The sequence below is a fragment of the Gastrolobium bilobum genome, unplaced genomic scaffold (assembly GCF_033153095.1).
Source record: "Gastrolobium bilobum isolate Gb01-03AN ecotype WA unplaced genomic scaffold, APGP_CSIRO_Gbil_v1 utg3741, whole genome shotgun sequence".
NCBI lineage: Eukaryota > Viridiplantae > Streptophyta > Magnoliopsida > Fabales > Fabaceae > Gastrolobium > Gastrolobium bilobum.
This window is the reverse complement of record NW_026896266.1, coordinates 119,831-133,250: the sequence shown is the minus strand read 5'-3', so window position 1 is coordinate 133,250 and position 13,420 is coordinate 119,831. Positions and strand designations below refer to the sequence as shown.

Here is a 13,420-nt window from a genome sequence, read left to right as displayed (position 1 = left end):
AAAAAAAGGGTCCAAAACATGAATATAAATATAAAGAAAGAACCTAGAGTTTTCAGTATAGCATAAAGAAGGATTCAATATGCATAGAGAAAAAAAGGGGCAATTAGATAGAGTTTGTTCTGTAGTTTGAAATGGATTGGATTTTGAAAAAATATAAAAATAAATTTGAATTGGTTTTGAATTCTGAAAATGACTATGATTTTGTGCAGTTTCTCAAGCAGTTTTGTTTCGTACGGAGGACTTGAGATCCTCTATTTTGTAGATGATGCTTTCGTCCTCTGTCATATGTCTTATAAGATGATCTTTAATAATTTAAATTTTTTGAAAAAATTGAAATAATATAACCTGATAATACTAAGGTTAACAAATTTATACTTTTAATATTAGTTTGCCCTAAAATTAAATTGAAATCAAGTAAAAATTAATATTTTATTAAACAAAATATTTTATTTATAAAACATCCATATAATAATTATCTAATTACTTTTATAAAAGATTTAGTTAAGAAGAAACTTCAGAATAAATTAAAATGCATTACATAATGGATTGAAGTAATTTAAAATTTAAAATGCACAACTATGACTAGCTAAAACAAAATGAGATAATTATGAAGTAAAAAAATTATTTAAATCTAATTCAAATATTTGTTAGAAATTAAAGACTCAAATCTGAGAATTGCACATTCCTAATTGGACAACACACTAATTTATTTTTTTATTTTTTTGGATAAAACAGGAGAGAATACTAATTTATTTTGAGTACCTGGCGGAGGTAATAATTCCTTAAATCTAAAATTAGGAATTAATATTAATATTAATTGATGAATATTTCAATATTTTGTGACATTAAATATAATATAACCTGCAGATAATACTAAGTTTTACAAATTTAAAATTTTATTATTATTGTTTTACCCTAAAACAAAATTGTCATCAAATAAAAATTAAGATTTTATTAAACAAAATATTTGATTTATTTTATAATATTAATTACTCTTATAAAAGATTTAATTTTAGTCAAGAAAAAACTTCAGAATAGATTCAAATGGATCACTTAATTGATTGAAGTAAATAAAATGCACAAGTATGACTAGGTAAAACAATATGAGATAGTTTACCAAAAAAAAAAAAACAAGATGAGATAAGTTTACCAAAAAAATAAAACAAGATAGATAATTATGAAGTAAAAAAAATTACCTCACACCATTGATGGTGTGTCATCCTAAATAATATATATATATATATATATATATATATATATATATTTTAAAAAATAAAATAACAAATGAGTGGTTAAAAAATGTCGCAAAAGATAAAAATATTACAATTTTGCTATATTTATTGGGGAAGGATATATATACTTACCACCAAAAAAGTTTACAACATTTACAACCAACCTAATCACCGTTGATTTCCATCAATCCAACGGTTATAATTTATTAATAATTAATAATTAATTAATAAATATGACCCAATAATTTTCATTAATTATAACTGTTAGATTGACAAAAATAAATGGTGATTAGGTTAGTTGTAAAGATTGTAAACTTTTTTGGTGGTAAGTATATCCTTCCTCATATTTGTTTAGGTAGTGCCAAATTATAATTTTACCCGTGGTCAAATTATAATTAACTATAAAGTTATATATATAATTAAATATAATAAGTAGAAAATTTTGAAACAAAAGTAGTGCCTAATGTGGCTACGCCACTGCTCCTCTCACCCTAACCCTAAACTTTAAAACCCTAACCCTAAACCCTAGTGATAAAATCTTAAACCCTAACCCTAAACTTTAAACTTTTGGGCTGGATTGGGCTAGCAAATTGTCAGTGTCAACAAAATTGGCCCGGCCCATAAATGTCTTGGATTGCTGCAAGCTGGCCCAAAAGTTGTCAGCTCTGCTCAGCATCAGCAGGTACCATTTTAAAATATGAGCTTCTGTTGGTAGCTGAATGTGAATCCTTTTTTGTTGGTAACTAACGTAAGAAACTGAATGTGTTCTGTTGGTAACACTTTGTATCATTTTAAGGATCTGAAACTGAATGTGGACTGAAGCCATTTCACTGCTTTCCCATTCTCAACTTGGTGATGGATTGTGTTGATAAGCATAAAGTGTGGTTTCAAACTCAAATCCAATTCAACAGCATTGTTATAATTTTTCTGCAAGTGTGGGTTTAATAGGAAGTGAGAGAGTGTTGTGGATTTACCACTCTTTATTTTGAGAACTCATGTTATGATTTTATGACTAGTGAATGTGAATGTATGCTTGAACTCGATGTATCATTGCTATTAAACTTGAATACTTTGATATCTCATTATTGATCAGTTTTTGTCTGTTATTCATGAAGCATGATTAGCCGTCTCCAAACTTTCACATAGTTTATTCTAATTAATTGCTGAGGACAGCAATGTTCAAATCTGAAAATTGTTTGATAAACCTTTAGTTTATCTTGTTTTTATAGGTTAAATTAATATAAATTATTAAGTTGAACAAGTCAAAACTAGCGTTTTAACATAAAATCATGAACATTATCTGATTATGAATTAATTAAACTACATTTGCTATTTTTAAGGGATTTGATGACAAATGGAGTCAAAGATGAAGATACGGATAGATGGAGAGCAAAACAAAAAGATTTGAAGATCTTATCAAGATTCTCAAGTTGTTAGAGAGGAGGCTTAAGCCCCAATTAGCAAGCTAAAGCCTCAAAAAATCAGCAAATTGCCTCTGCCTAAGCAAGCTTAAGCCCCCAATTAGCAAGCTAAAGCCTCCTGTATAGGCAAAAATTGGTTCGGCCTTAGCAAGCTTAATCCTGCTCCAGCAGGCTTAAGCTCGAGCCAAGAAGGAAGTTCAGATTCGAAGAGCAGGCTTAAGCTCGCTCCAGCAGGCTTAAGCGCGCTCCAGCAGTCTTAAGCTCGCTCCAGAAAGCTTGAGCGCGAACGTTACTTCTGAATTCGTAAATCAGCAAGCTTAAGCGCGAATGAGCAAGCTTAAGCTCCCTGAAAGATCCAACTTAAGCCCACTTGAGGAATCCACTTAGGGCACGAATTTTTTACCCTTAAAAACACATTTGGGGTTCAGAATCATGAACTTTTCACATTCTAAGAGAGTCTTTTGGTGCTTTGAGGCAGAGGGAACGCGGAGAAACACTCGGTTCATGTTCTGAGCAGCGGAGACAGATCAACATCAAGTCTGCACTGGGGATATTGAAGATTCACCAATCACCTATGGAGTTTGGGGAGCTTTTATATTGTCTTTCATTCTTGATATTGTTATGTCTGGCTAGTTCTTTAAGTAGTTAGGGTTAGATGGAATTTAATCGATTTATTATGCGTTAAACAATTCGTATGTTAATTCTCCTTTATATCATGAATGAAATTATCTGTTTTAATGCTTTATATATGCTTGAATCTTATATAATGATCGTAGGTAAATGCATGACAATAGGAATGTTGGTGTGTGATCCTTATCTGATAATTTCATCGTACGCTTTATGATTCTAGGGATAGACATAGAGTTTGCGTAATCTTTAAGATTCTTGAACTTAATGCTTGCATTCTTGGGGAATAACCGGGGAACTAGGGTTCTTGCTAGATTGTGAAGGTTTAGGGTAACAAATGATTGAGCCCTAATTACATGCGAAAGAATTGATTAGATTGATATTAAGGACAATTAACACTAAGAAGGAATTCAAACATAATAAAGAGATTAAAGGAAATCGAAACTCTAGCTATGTTCTTTTAAATTAGTTAATTCAAATCTTTAATTTCTTGCTTTTAATTCTTGCGATTAATTAGTTTTAATTTTCAAATTTTAAATTCAATCCTGTTACCAATACAATTTCGACTGTCCAACTTAAGTTGCAATAGTGAATTAGTGTTTGAGTATAATCCTCGTGGGAACGATCTCTTATTCAATCATTATATTACTTGTACGATCGGTGCACTTGCCGTGAGTCCCAACACGGTGCTTCATAGGTTATAACTAAGTACGACTGGTCGTACTTAGTTAAAAAGGGTAGCTGTAGATAACTTCTTCTAAAGTGGCTGTAGAAATACTTTTCCATATATATATATATATATATATATATATATATATATATATATATATATATATATATATATATATGTTTTACTAGTTATCTTTTCCACTTATATTTTTAATTTTATTTGAAATAATTTTTGTACTTGATTACTTATTAAATGTTATTTTTGGTATCCATGTTGGTTTAGTCCAATTCAAACATTTTCAATCTATATGAGGTGTCTCTTCTAATACTATTTTTCTCATTTTTTCGAACTCAAGACCTTTAGTTGAACAAACTCCTTGTCACTTAAATTATTGATGGTTTATTTAGTTATAAAATATTAGTAGAATGTTTATTTTAAAAGAAAAGAATTTATTTAAAAATCACAATATATACTGCTTTAATTTGAATATAATCATTATCCTCCTTATTGAATTGGTCCGAAATAATACTCCAGTCTTGTTACAATTGTGAGATTTCTATGATGCATTGATTGCCAAATGCACTTGAATGCCTAAGTCAAAAAGTGTGTAGAATTAATGATCAGAATATAAGAACGGTGTCTATATCATTGTTGTTAGAATCTCAATTTATCATTATAATTTTACATTTTTACGATTTCTTTTCATCAAAATGATTTTACTAATATTCTAAACGCTTTTACATTTTTATGATTTTTTACGATATTTTTACATTACGATTTTACGTTTTACGATTTTTTAATTCCCTTCCGATTTTATTTAAGATCTCGATTTTAACAAATATTCGTCTATATAACTAGTGGATATGAACAATTTTTATATAATTATGTTATTGTGAGAGGAGAGATCCTTACATACTAGTTCAAAGGAAAATGTTCGTAATTGCTGAAGATATAGAATTTCCTTGACTATAGACTTGAGTTTGAATACCTATTAAATTCTTGACCATTTCAATGCAGGAAGTTTCATAGCTAAAAGGTAAGGAACTTAAAATAAAATTTGAAAATAATGATCTCCTATTGTAAAAGCATCCATGGGCCGATGTGGTCTCGAATTCCAGCTTAAAAGTGGTTTATAAAATTAATTTTAATTAAAAGTAAAGTAATTTATATGTAGAATATATTTATCTGAAAAATAATGTGTAAAATTAATATTGGTTTATTATTCTAAATCCCCAATACAACCGCCTAAGTGGTAATGGCACTGCCCTGAATAGGATTTTAAGCGCAAATTCCCAATCAGTGGAAGAGACAACCAAGTGAAAGTGATCCAACAACCACCACATCATGGAAGGGACAACCAAGTACCCTAAATAGATAATTGTTAAATTCATGCAATTGGCAAGGTGAGACCAATCATGGGAACAATAGATTGTAGAAAATATACAACAAAAGCATAAAAAAAATAATTCCCATATATAATATGAAGAATGAAATGTAAATGCAAGATTAAAAATCCTACATATTGTTAACCTTCCCTAAAATTCAACCTTAAAATAAAACCAAGAACAAATTCCGGTAATCCAATCAAGTTCGAAGCCAATAAGAGAACAAGATCAGGAAAATAGAAAAAAAATCATGAAGGCTAGTTCAACGAGATCTTGATGAATAAGCAAACATCGTTATTGCATCTGTAGATTTGTTGCTGGAAGGTTGGAGATGGCTAAATAATTTTTCATCGATTTCCACAGGAAGAGGTGGCATTTTCTTCATTACCTCTGACATGTCATTAAAACTGCGATGGAAATAAAAGAGATTGTTTTTACTTTGAGTCAAATTGGAAAAAATTAACAAAAGTAATTCTTAGAACAGTTGAAAACACTGTTACTGTATGTCAGCAGAAAACATATTCACCACTCAAGATCCAAGCTTGGGGAAAACAAGAATACTCGATTTAATTCAGTTGTTAGTTAAAGTCAAACATGTTAGAGATGTAACATAAAAGACCATTCACGTGTCTTCACCTAACAAATTAATTTTTATGGTAGTTGATTCTTAACATGATATAAAAGTCTGTATAACCAAATGATCAGGAGTTAAATCCTAATTAAATCCTCTCATTCTTTTTTTCTGAAGTTAAATTTTAACATAAGATAGGTGGACTTGTAAATTATCTGTCGTATGCCCAAAAAACTCTTCCCCAAAGGGTTCTGTTAGACATGTACTACAAAACACCAATTCGTGTGCATTCAAATAACAACTTTAAGCTTTTAGGATATTAGTTCTTATACCATAGATATACACATATATAAAGCAACCTTTTTCCTACTAATTGAGATTTAATGAACTGTTATTTTTCACCTTAGTTTTCCTATTGATCGAGTTAACGACTTTCTGTCATTCACATACCACCACATAAAAAGAAAAACAAATATATCACATGTATAACCCCCATGCATTCTTATAAATGTGATATTTATAAACAAAATAAAAAATAAAAAATTATAACTTACTTGTTCAAAATTTTATCAATGTTATCTCTCGTTTGGCAGAAAAGTTTGATGCTATCCTGATACTGAAAACAAAAAGGAAAAAACAGAAAAAGTTATAGATCAGCATCACAGCCACCAAAAATGGATTAAGAAGGCAAAAGATATTAGATATAAACTAGAAAAAAAGTTTTAAAACATTAAACTACAATACAGCTATCAAAGACATCATGAAATACCCCAGCAGCAGTCAGTTCTTCAGTTTTCAACAACCTCAAAGACATCTATATCATGTTGTTGACTAAATTTGCACACGATGCAAAATCAAAACATAAAGTGGGGAAAAATTCATTAAGTATACATAGGCATTGATATACCGTCCAGAGGCTGATTGCCAGTGTTAAACATAGAATGCCTAAAGCTTCCCTTTTATTCCATTAATTCATCAAACATAATAAATCGATTGCTGGAACTGTCCCAACTCCCAACATAAGTTTATGAATGTTATTCAAATTCTGTTGAAATCAGGTAACGAAACCTTAATCCTTGACTGGTATTTTAAAGTTCAATTTGCGTTCTTGGCTTCAGAAGTAAGACAGATATCAAAATATTGCTTCAATAGTTGAATTGTATACATATAGATGCTTGAAGAAAATATGTATTGATATTATAGTATGAATTTAAAAAAGAAATCAAGAATAAGTTAAAGTTCACAACTTTAACGTTATCTTTGTTACTATGGGATATGTTATAATTGAAGAAATCTCTATAGACTTAGTCGCAGAAGTTAATGTTCACCTTAAATAAGGCTTCTGAAGCATCTAACTTATCAGCGTTCTCCACATACACAGTAAATCAAAAAGTAATAACGAAAGTGAAGAGAAAAAAATAAAAAATTTCTCAACTCAAAGATCATGTAATCACTATGATATATATATAATATATATATATATATATATATATATATATATTATATTGACTGTAAAGAACCTTTATATTATTCTCTAACATTGACCATAATGAAATAAAAGGACATGGAGGGAAAACGGGAAAAAAGAGAATTTGGTGAAGAAAAAAAATACTGCTTGATGAACAGATCGATGCACAAATTAACAAATACATGCATGATTAACAAGGTTGATTCAGGAATTGTTTTTTACCCTTTTAGTTCAAGGGACTATTTTCATGCACAAAAAGGTTATATCAGTTAAAAATGCCATCAACTCACCTTACTAGCAGCATTAATATTTGCAGAGATTTGTTTCAAAGCCTGTGCATTTTGCTCTAACAGCTCACCTGTAGGACCTCCAATTGCTGCAAAAATCACAGTGCAAAGTTTAAAGGAGATTCTCAAACATTTGAAAGGGAAATGCAAATACGAGAGATGCCTAAAGGTAATGATAAAAAGGCCTACCAGAGCTAAATCATGTATGCAAACATGAAAAAATTCAAAGCTGTTAAAAGGAACCAACCTTTGGAAGAGATGCCATCATCATTGTCCATCACAATCATTGGAGCATATGGGGAAACATTGGGTCGAGCAGCAAAAGCAGATGATTTCGCTGCAGGATGAGAAACTTTTTCCTGGGAAAAAAAATCCCAAAACATGAATATAAATATAAAGAAAGAATCCAGAGTTTCCAGTATAGCATAAATGCAAATATATTTTTTTGGCTTCCTTGTTGCCACGTTTTTTTTTCTTCTTGGTATTTCTCTTAGCCAACATGTCCATCTAGATCTTGCTTGATTCACTATTTCCATTTTTTTTCTTGATTCTGATTGATTGCCTTTTTGACGACAAGTTTTAAATCTTAATGCAGGCAAGGTACGTAGTTCTCGACCGTAAGGGAGAAGGAAACATCATTGTTCGTTATTTAACAAGTCATAAAATCGAGGAAAGAGAAATGTCATGCTAGCTTTTTCCTGGTTAGAACATTTGACAAATATGATGCTTGGTCTATTTCAAAAGCAAAATAATAATAATAACTAGCATGATGAAATTCTCCGGAGAAATAATGAAATTCATAGTTAATACTAATAGTCTCTCCACCTAAAAAGAATAAGAAGAAGATCATATAACAATAAAAAGGAGATGATACCATAATGTTGAGTCAATGTAGATGATATTACTATACAATGCTTTGCGTATAAAATCAGAAGTCACCATTTTCTTTCACATTTATATATTATCAGCTCAAGGGAGCAAGTTATATGAAGAGCAGGTGTGTGTGTTGGGGATGAAGATGGGTGAGAGGGAAGAAATATGAAGATTATCAACTAGCTTATTCAGAATAGCTTTCCCTCAATTGAATGTGTGATTATATGTGGGCTTAAAAGTAGGGTAGCCAGTATTAATGCATGAACAAGCAAGAAAAAGAAATAGAGAGTGAGTCTTGCATCCACATAAAAAGGTCTAGACATCAACATGCATAGGGAAATCAAAGACATTAAAAAACACATCTCCATTGGCATGCAAAAGAGTGAAACACAAAACAAACACTCAGTTAATACATCAATAATATGAACATCCAATAAATGAAAGCAATACCTTTTTATCTTTTCTTTCCCTTTTCAAAATATGACCATCCTTCCTTCTCTTGCCCCTTTCTTTTTCCTGTATAAAAATGCATACCAAACATGTCATTATTCAGAGGAAATAACTACTCCAAAAATGTTGTTGGGTCTTCTTTGGACCTTCAAAACAATATTAAATATTTGTGATAGGTTATCGGATCTCTATGCTGATTATATTAAAATTTTAACTCTAGCAGGTGCATATCAATGCCTTTGAGTTCAAAGAATGCCCAAAAGGATAGCAAAGAATTTAGCTCAATTGGGTAAGAAGAGGGAGAGAGGAAAAGGTATGTTACTATAGAAATAGCTCTAATGACCAACAAATCTTATCCGAGCTGATGCAACAAAGATAATCAAAGAAAAATAGTATGAAGTATCTCAGCTAATGCAACAAATCTTACTAAGAATCTTATCCGAGCTGAAGAACAGGTTAAGTCATTCACAATGCCATAAATGACGTAAGACAAAAATAAACAGGTATGTATAGCTTACATTCATCAACTTGACTTGCTGTGCTACTTTCCGGACATCCTTATTAGGCAGCTGTTTTGCTATTGCTGCATAGCGTGTTGTGAAAGGCACTGATGCTAACCTACAAAGAAAAAATTGGAATTTTTGTTACAACAAGAAGTAGCTATAGGACTTATCAAATACACGTTGCTAGTTAGGGAACCGCAGCAAACAAGAAAAACAATATGATAACAATGAATCCATAGTAAAATATAGGCACAGAATGCAATGGAAGCTTGTGCCTACAAGCAACGAATTAAATATACATACTGAAATTAAGGCTCATGCAGTATCTGAAAAACCAAACAAACCCAACAAAACCTCACCAAAAACAATATACTTTGGATACAAACACGTTCTCAATTTCCAAAAATTAAAGTTCAAAGTTTAAAGAAAATCAAAGCCAAACATATTAAGTCACACTTGATAAATCGATATCAAAATAAACAACAAAAAAAGAAAACAAATGTTAGAAGTTTAACTCAAATTTGCTTCCGATCGACTCCACGAAGCTAGAAGCATCTAGAGTATGTGTGTGAATTGTATTCTTACCGTGATGAGTTGTAAATCTTATCTTCACCACCAAACTAGAAGCTTAGCCTAATCTAGTAATATCTGAGTGAAAAGAAAGAAAGTTGTAAACAGTGTGAGAAATATTTTTTTTTTTTTGAATACAGTGTGTGAGAAATATTAATGCTACATGAAATAAAGAGTTTTTCATATTTATCTTGACTTTATTATTAAGCAACCTAACCTACGATTTTTTAAAGTTATGATGTTTTTCTATGTTTCAAATTGGAATTTATGGAATGAATGTTTTAGACAATAACATAATATATAACAAATAAAACAAAAGCTCACAACCCTTTACGTTTTATAGACACCAAGTTTTAAACATGCACTTCTTAAGAAAATCTTAGGTACATGGACAATGACCAGTTGTGAGACGCCATCATACCTTAGATTATAATTCTGATTATATTGTAAAAATAAAAGAATGATATCTACTACCATCATTAGCAATGCATCGTTTACGTTAAATCAACCTAGGATAGTGGAATCATTATCACTAGTTATATGCATTTCTTTTTTAAAAGAAACTTTTTTAAAAGATAAAGTTATTTTACGTTTGAATGTATGATCTGAAAATCACTTTTAGATAAAAAAAAAGTTATTTGGATATTAAAATGAAAAAAAGCACTTTTTATATATAAAATTACAATAAATGATAGATAAAATAGCATGATGTGGGATAAGGAGAGATAAAATATGTATGATAAGATAAGGTTAAAATTGTATTTCTTAAAAATTTATATTATCTTATTTCCAAAAAAAAAATCTATATTATCATTTAATTTCTACTTTTTTCAAAAGCAACCAACTACTGGCTAAAAAAAATAGCATTTTAACTTTTATTTTAACTTTTGTTTTTTTAAAAAGTTGTTATCCAAATATCTAAAAATTCTTAAAAGAACTTTTATTTTTTAAAAAAATAACTTTTTTTAGGAATAAAAGCTTTTCCAAACCGGTATGGTCAATGGAGGCGGTTATTTTAACCGCGTCTAATATACATTTGGAGGTGGTTATAGTTTAACAACCTCTAAAGGTAGAAATTAGAAGCGGTTTTTATGTAATCGCCTCTGAATGATAAATGGGGACGGTTATTTTAACCACCTCTAGTACACATTTGGAGGCGATTTCACATCAACTGCTTCAAATCAATTAAACCATCAAAAATACCATCTTTACTATCAATTGGAGGCGGTGTAAATGAAACCACCTCCAAATACCATTTTTCTTGTAGCTAGTGACTAAACAAATCAATACATTGTCTTCCTTGGTATCGGTATGTCAACAACATAGGTCTAAAAACCAAACTTACGCATGACTGTACGAGTTTAGTTAAAATTGATGAATAATTTAACAATATGAACAAGAACCAATTATTTTTCTTACCTCTTGCATAACTACTGAATCAGAAGTAATTTATTCATCAAATTCATGAACTGAGTTGTTTTATTTGTACATACTATTCTTATGTTGGTCCTAAAAAATAAATCCAATAAAATATAATAAAAAAGAAACAACAGCGAGTTTCTCTCAAACTAAAAGCATAGCTAATGTCAGATCACTAGGAAAACCAATTTGCACATTGGTTTGAAGTTAAGGCTATCGAGGAGAAGTTCAATTACAAGGAATATTCATCCCTTCCTTCCGGTCGCGGAGCTAGGAAAATTTTTTAGGTAGTACCAAAAAATTTAACATATTAAATTATCAAAATATATATCTTAATTACATAAATTTATCAAGAAAAAAACTTACTATAAATTCTAGCATATCTATTTAACTTATTTACTAAATAAAGTCACATAACATTAAAAATTTAAAAGAACAATTGTCAATGATTATAAATCAAAACAAATATATAAGGCACTAACATTTCCAGTAAGCATTTCAAACATAAAAATTTTACTTTTCTCCCACAAAATAATAAGTAATAAATCAAGTATTGTCCTAAGAAAATGTGGGTACACACACACACACACACACACATATATATATATATATTTTAAAAAATAAAATAACAAATGAGTGGTTAATAAATGACGCAAAAGATAAAAATATTACAATTTTGCTATATTTATTGGGGAATGATATACTTACCACCAAAAAAGTTTACAATCTTTACAACCAACCTAATCACCGTTGATTTCCATCAATACAACAGTTATAATTTATTGGAAATTAATAATTAATTAATAAATGTGACCAATAATTTCCATAAATTATAACCGTCAGATTGACAAAAATCAATGGTAATTAGGTTAGTTGTAAAGGTTATAAACTTTTTTTGTGGTAAGTATATCCTTCTCCATATTTATTTAGGTAGTGCCAAATTATAATTTTAACAATGGTCAAATTATAATTAACTATAAAATTATATATATAATTAAATATAATAAGTAGAAAATTTTGAAACAAAGGTAGTGCCAAGGCACTACCATGTTACAATGTGGCTACGCCACTGCTCCTCTCACCCTAACCCTAATCTTTAAAACCCTAACCCTAAACCCTAGTTATAAAGTTTTAAATCCAAAACCATAAACCCTAAAGACATAATGTAGTCCAGACATTAGGACCACTAATTTAGGCTAAGTTCTGGTCAAGTGTCCTCCTCTTATACCAAAAAAATAAAAAAATAATAACTCATGATTGTTCCCCACAGGTTCAATTGGTACGGCCTTTTAAGGCTCATGCATTATCTGGAAAACCAAACAAACCCAACAAAACCTCTCCAAAAACAATAAAATACGGATACAAACACGTTCTCAATTTCAGAATATATATCAAAGCCAAGCATTAAGTCGCACGTGATAAATCGATATCAAAATAAACATTAAAAAAGGAAAAACAAAACTGAAGCGACTAAGCAAGAAAGAAAAGAAAAAAGAAAATTTGCTATGAATTAGAGAAAAAGAATTACTTACTGAATGAGTCCTTCTTGAAAAACAGCCTGTTCTTCCAAGGTCCAATCCGATGAGACAACATGCGTGGTCTGCTGCTGCTCCTGGTGGTTACCATAAGGGCATGCCATTTGAAGGGTATCTGAATTCACAATTGGTTCCCGCCAATTAACGCCGAACAGAAAAATATTTTTTTTACTTTTTTCACGAATAAAGAGAGAGAGTGAAATTGAGAAAAAAGTTTTGAATTGGAATTGGTTTTGAATTCTGTTCAATAATCTTTAAGAACAGTGGAGATGAAACGCAGGGGATGCTTGCAGATCAAGTATGAGTTTGTTAAGCTCAAATTCTTATCTCTGATCAATTAGTTTTGGTATGGTTTGTTAAGCTCAAATTCTTATCTCTGATCAATTAGCCTGGTTAAGGCTGTTAATAT

The 13,420-nt window shown here is 30.2% G+C and overlaps 1 protein-coding gene across 1 annotated transcript; it reads right to left on the bottom strand.

Annotated features, from left to right (window-relative positions):
* Positions 1-5,597: 5,597 nt before the first annotated feature.
* Positions 5,598-13,115, bottom strand: LOC133298513 (uncharacterized). Its single transcript, XM_061497813.1, has 8 exons — positions 13,009-13,115; positions 9,694-9,762; positions 9,503-9,602; positions 8,985-9,050; positions 7,909-8,020; positions 7,665-7,750; positions 6,461-6,522; positions 5,598-5,742 (listed from the first exon to the last, which is right to left on the bottom strand). The coding sequence occupies exons 1-8, from the start codon at positions 13,113-13,115 to the stop codon at positions 5,598-5,600; spliced, it is 747 nt and encodes a 248-aa protein (XP_061353797.1).
* Positions 13,116-13,420: the final 305 nt, after the last annotated feature.

What these genes read in the sequence shown, in the direction of transcription:
- LOC133298513 (XM_061497813.1), bottom strand. Translation starts at nt 13,115, where the DNA reads ATGGCATGCCCTTATGGTAACCACCAGGAGCAGCAGCAGACCACGCAT. An exon ending in TTTCAAGAAGGACTCATTCA is followed by an intron (nt 9,763 to 13,008) that starts GTAAGTAATTCT and finishes CGTTGCTTGTAG; the next exon opens with GCACAAGCTTCCATTGCATT. An exon ending in ATTGATAAAATTTTGAACAA is followed by an intron (nt 5,743 to 6,460) that starts GTAAGTTATAAT and finishes TTTCCATCGCAG; the next exon opens with TTTTAATGACATGTCAGAGG.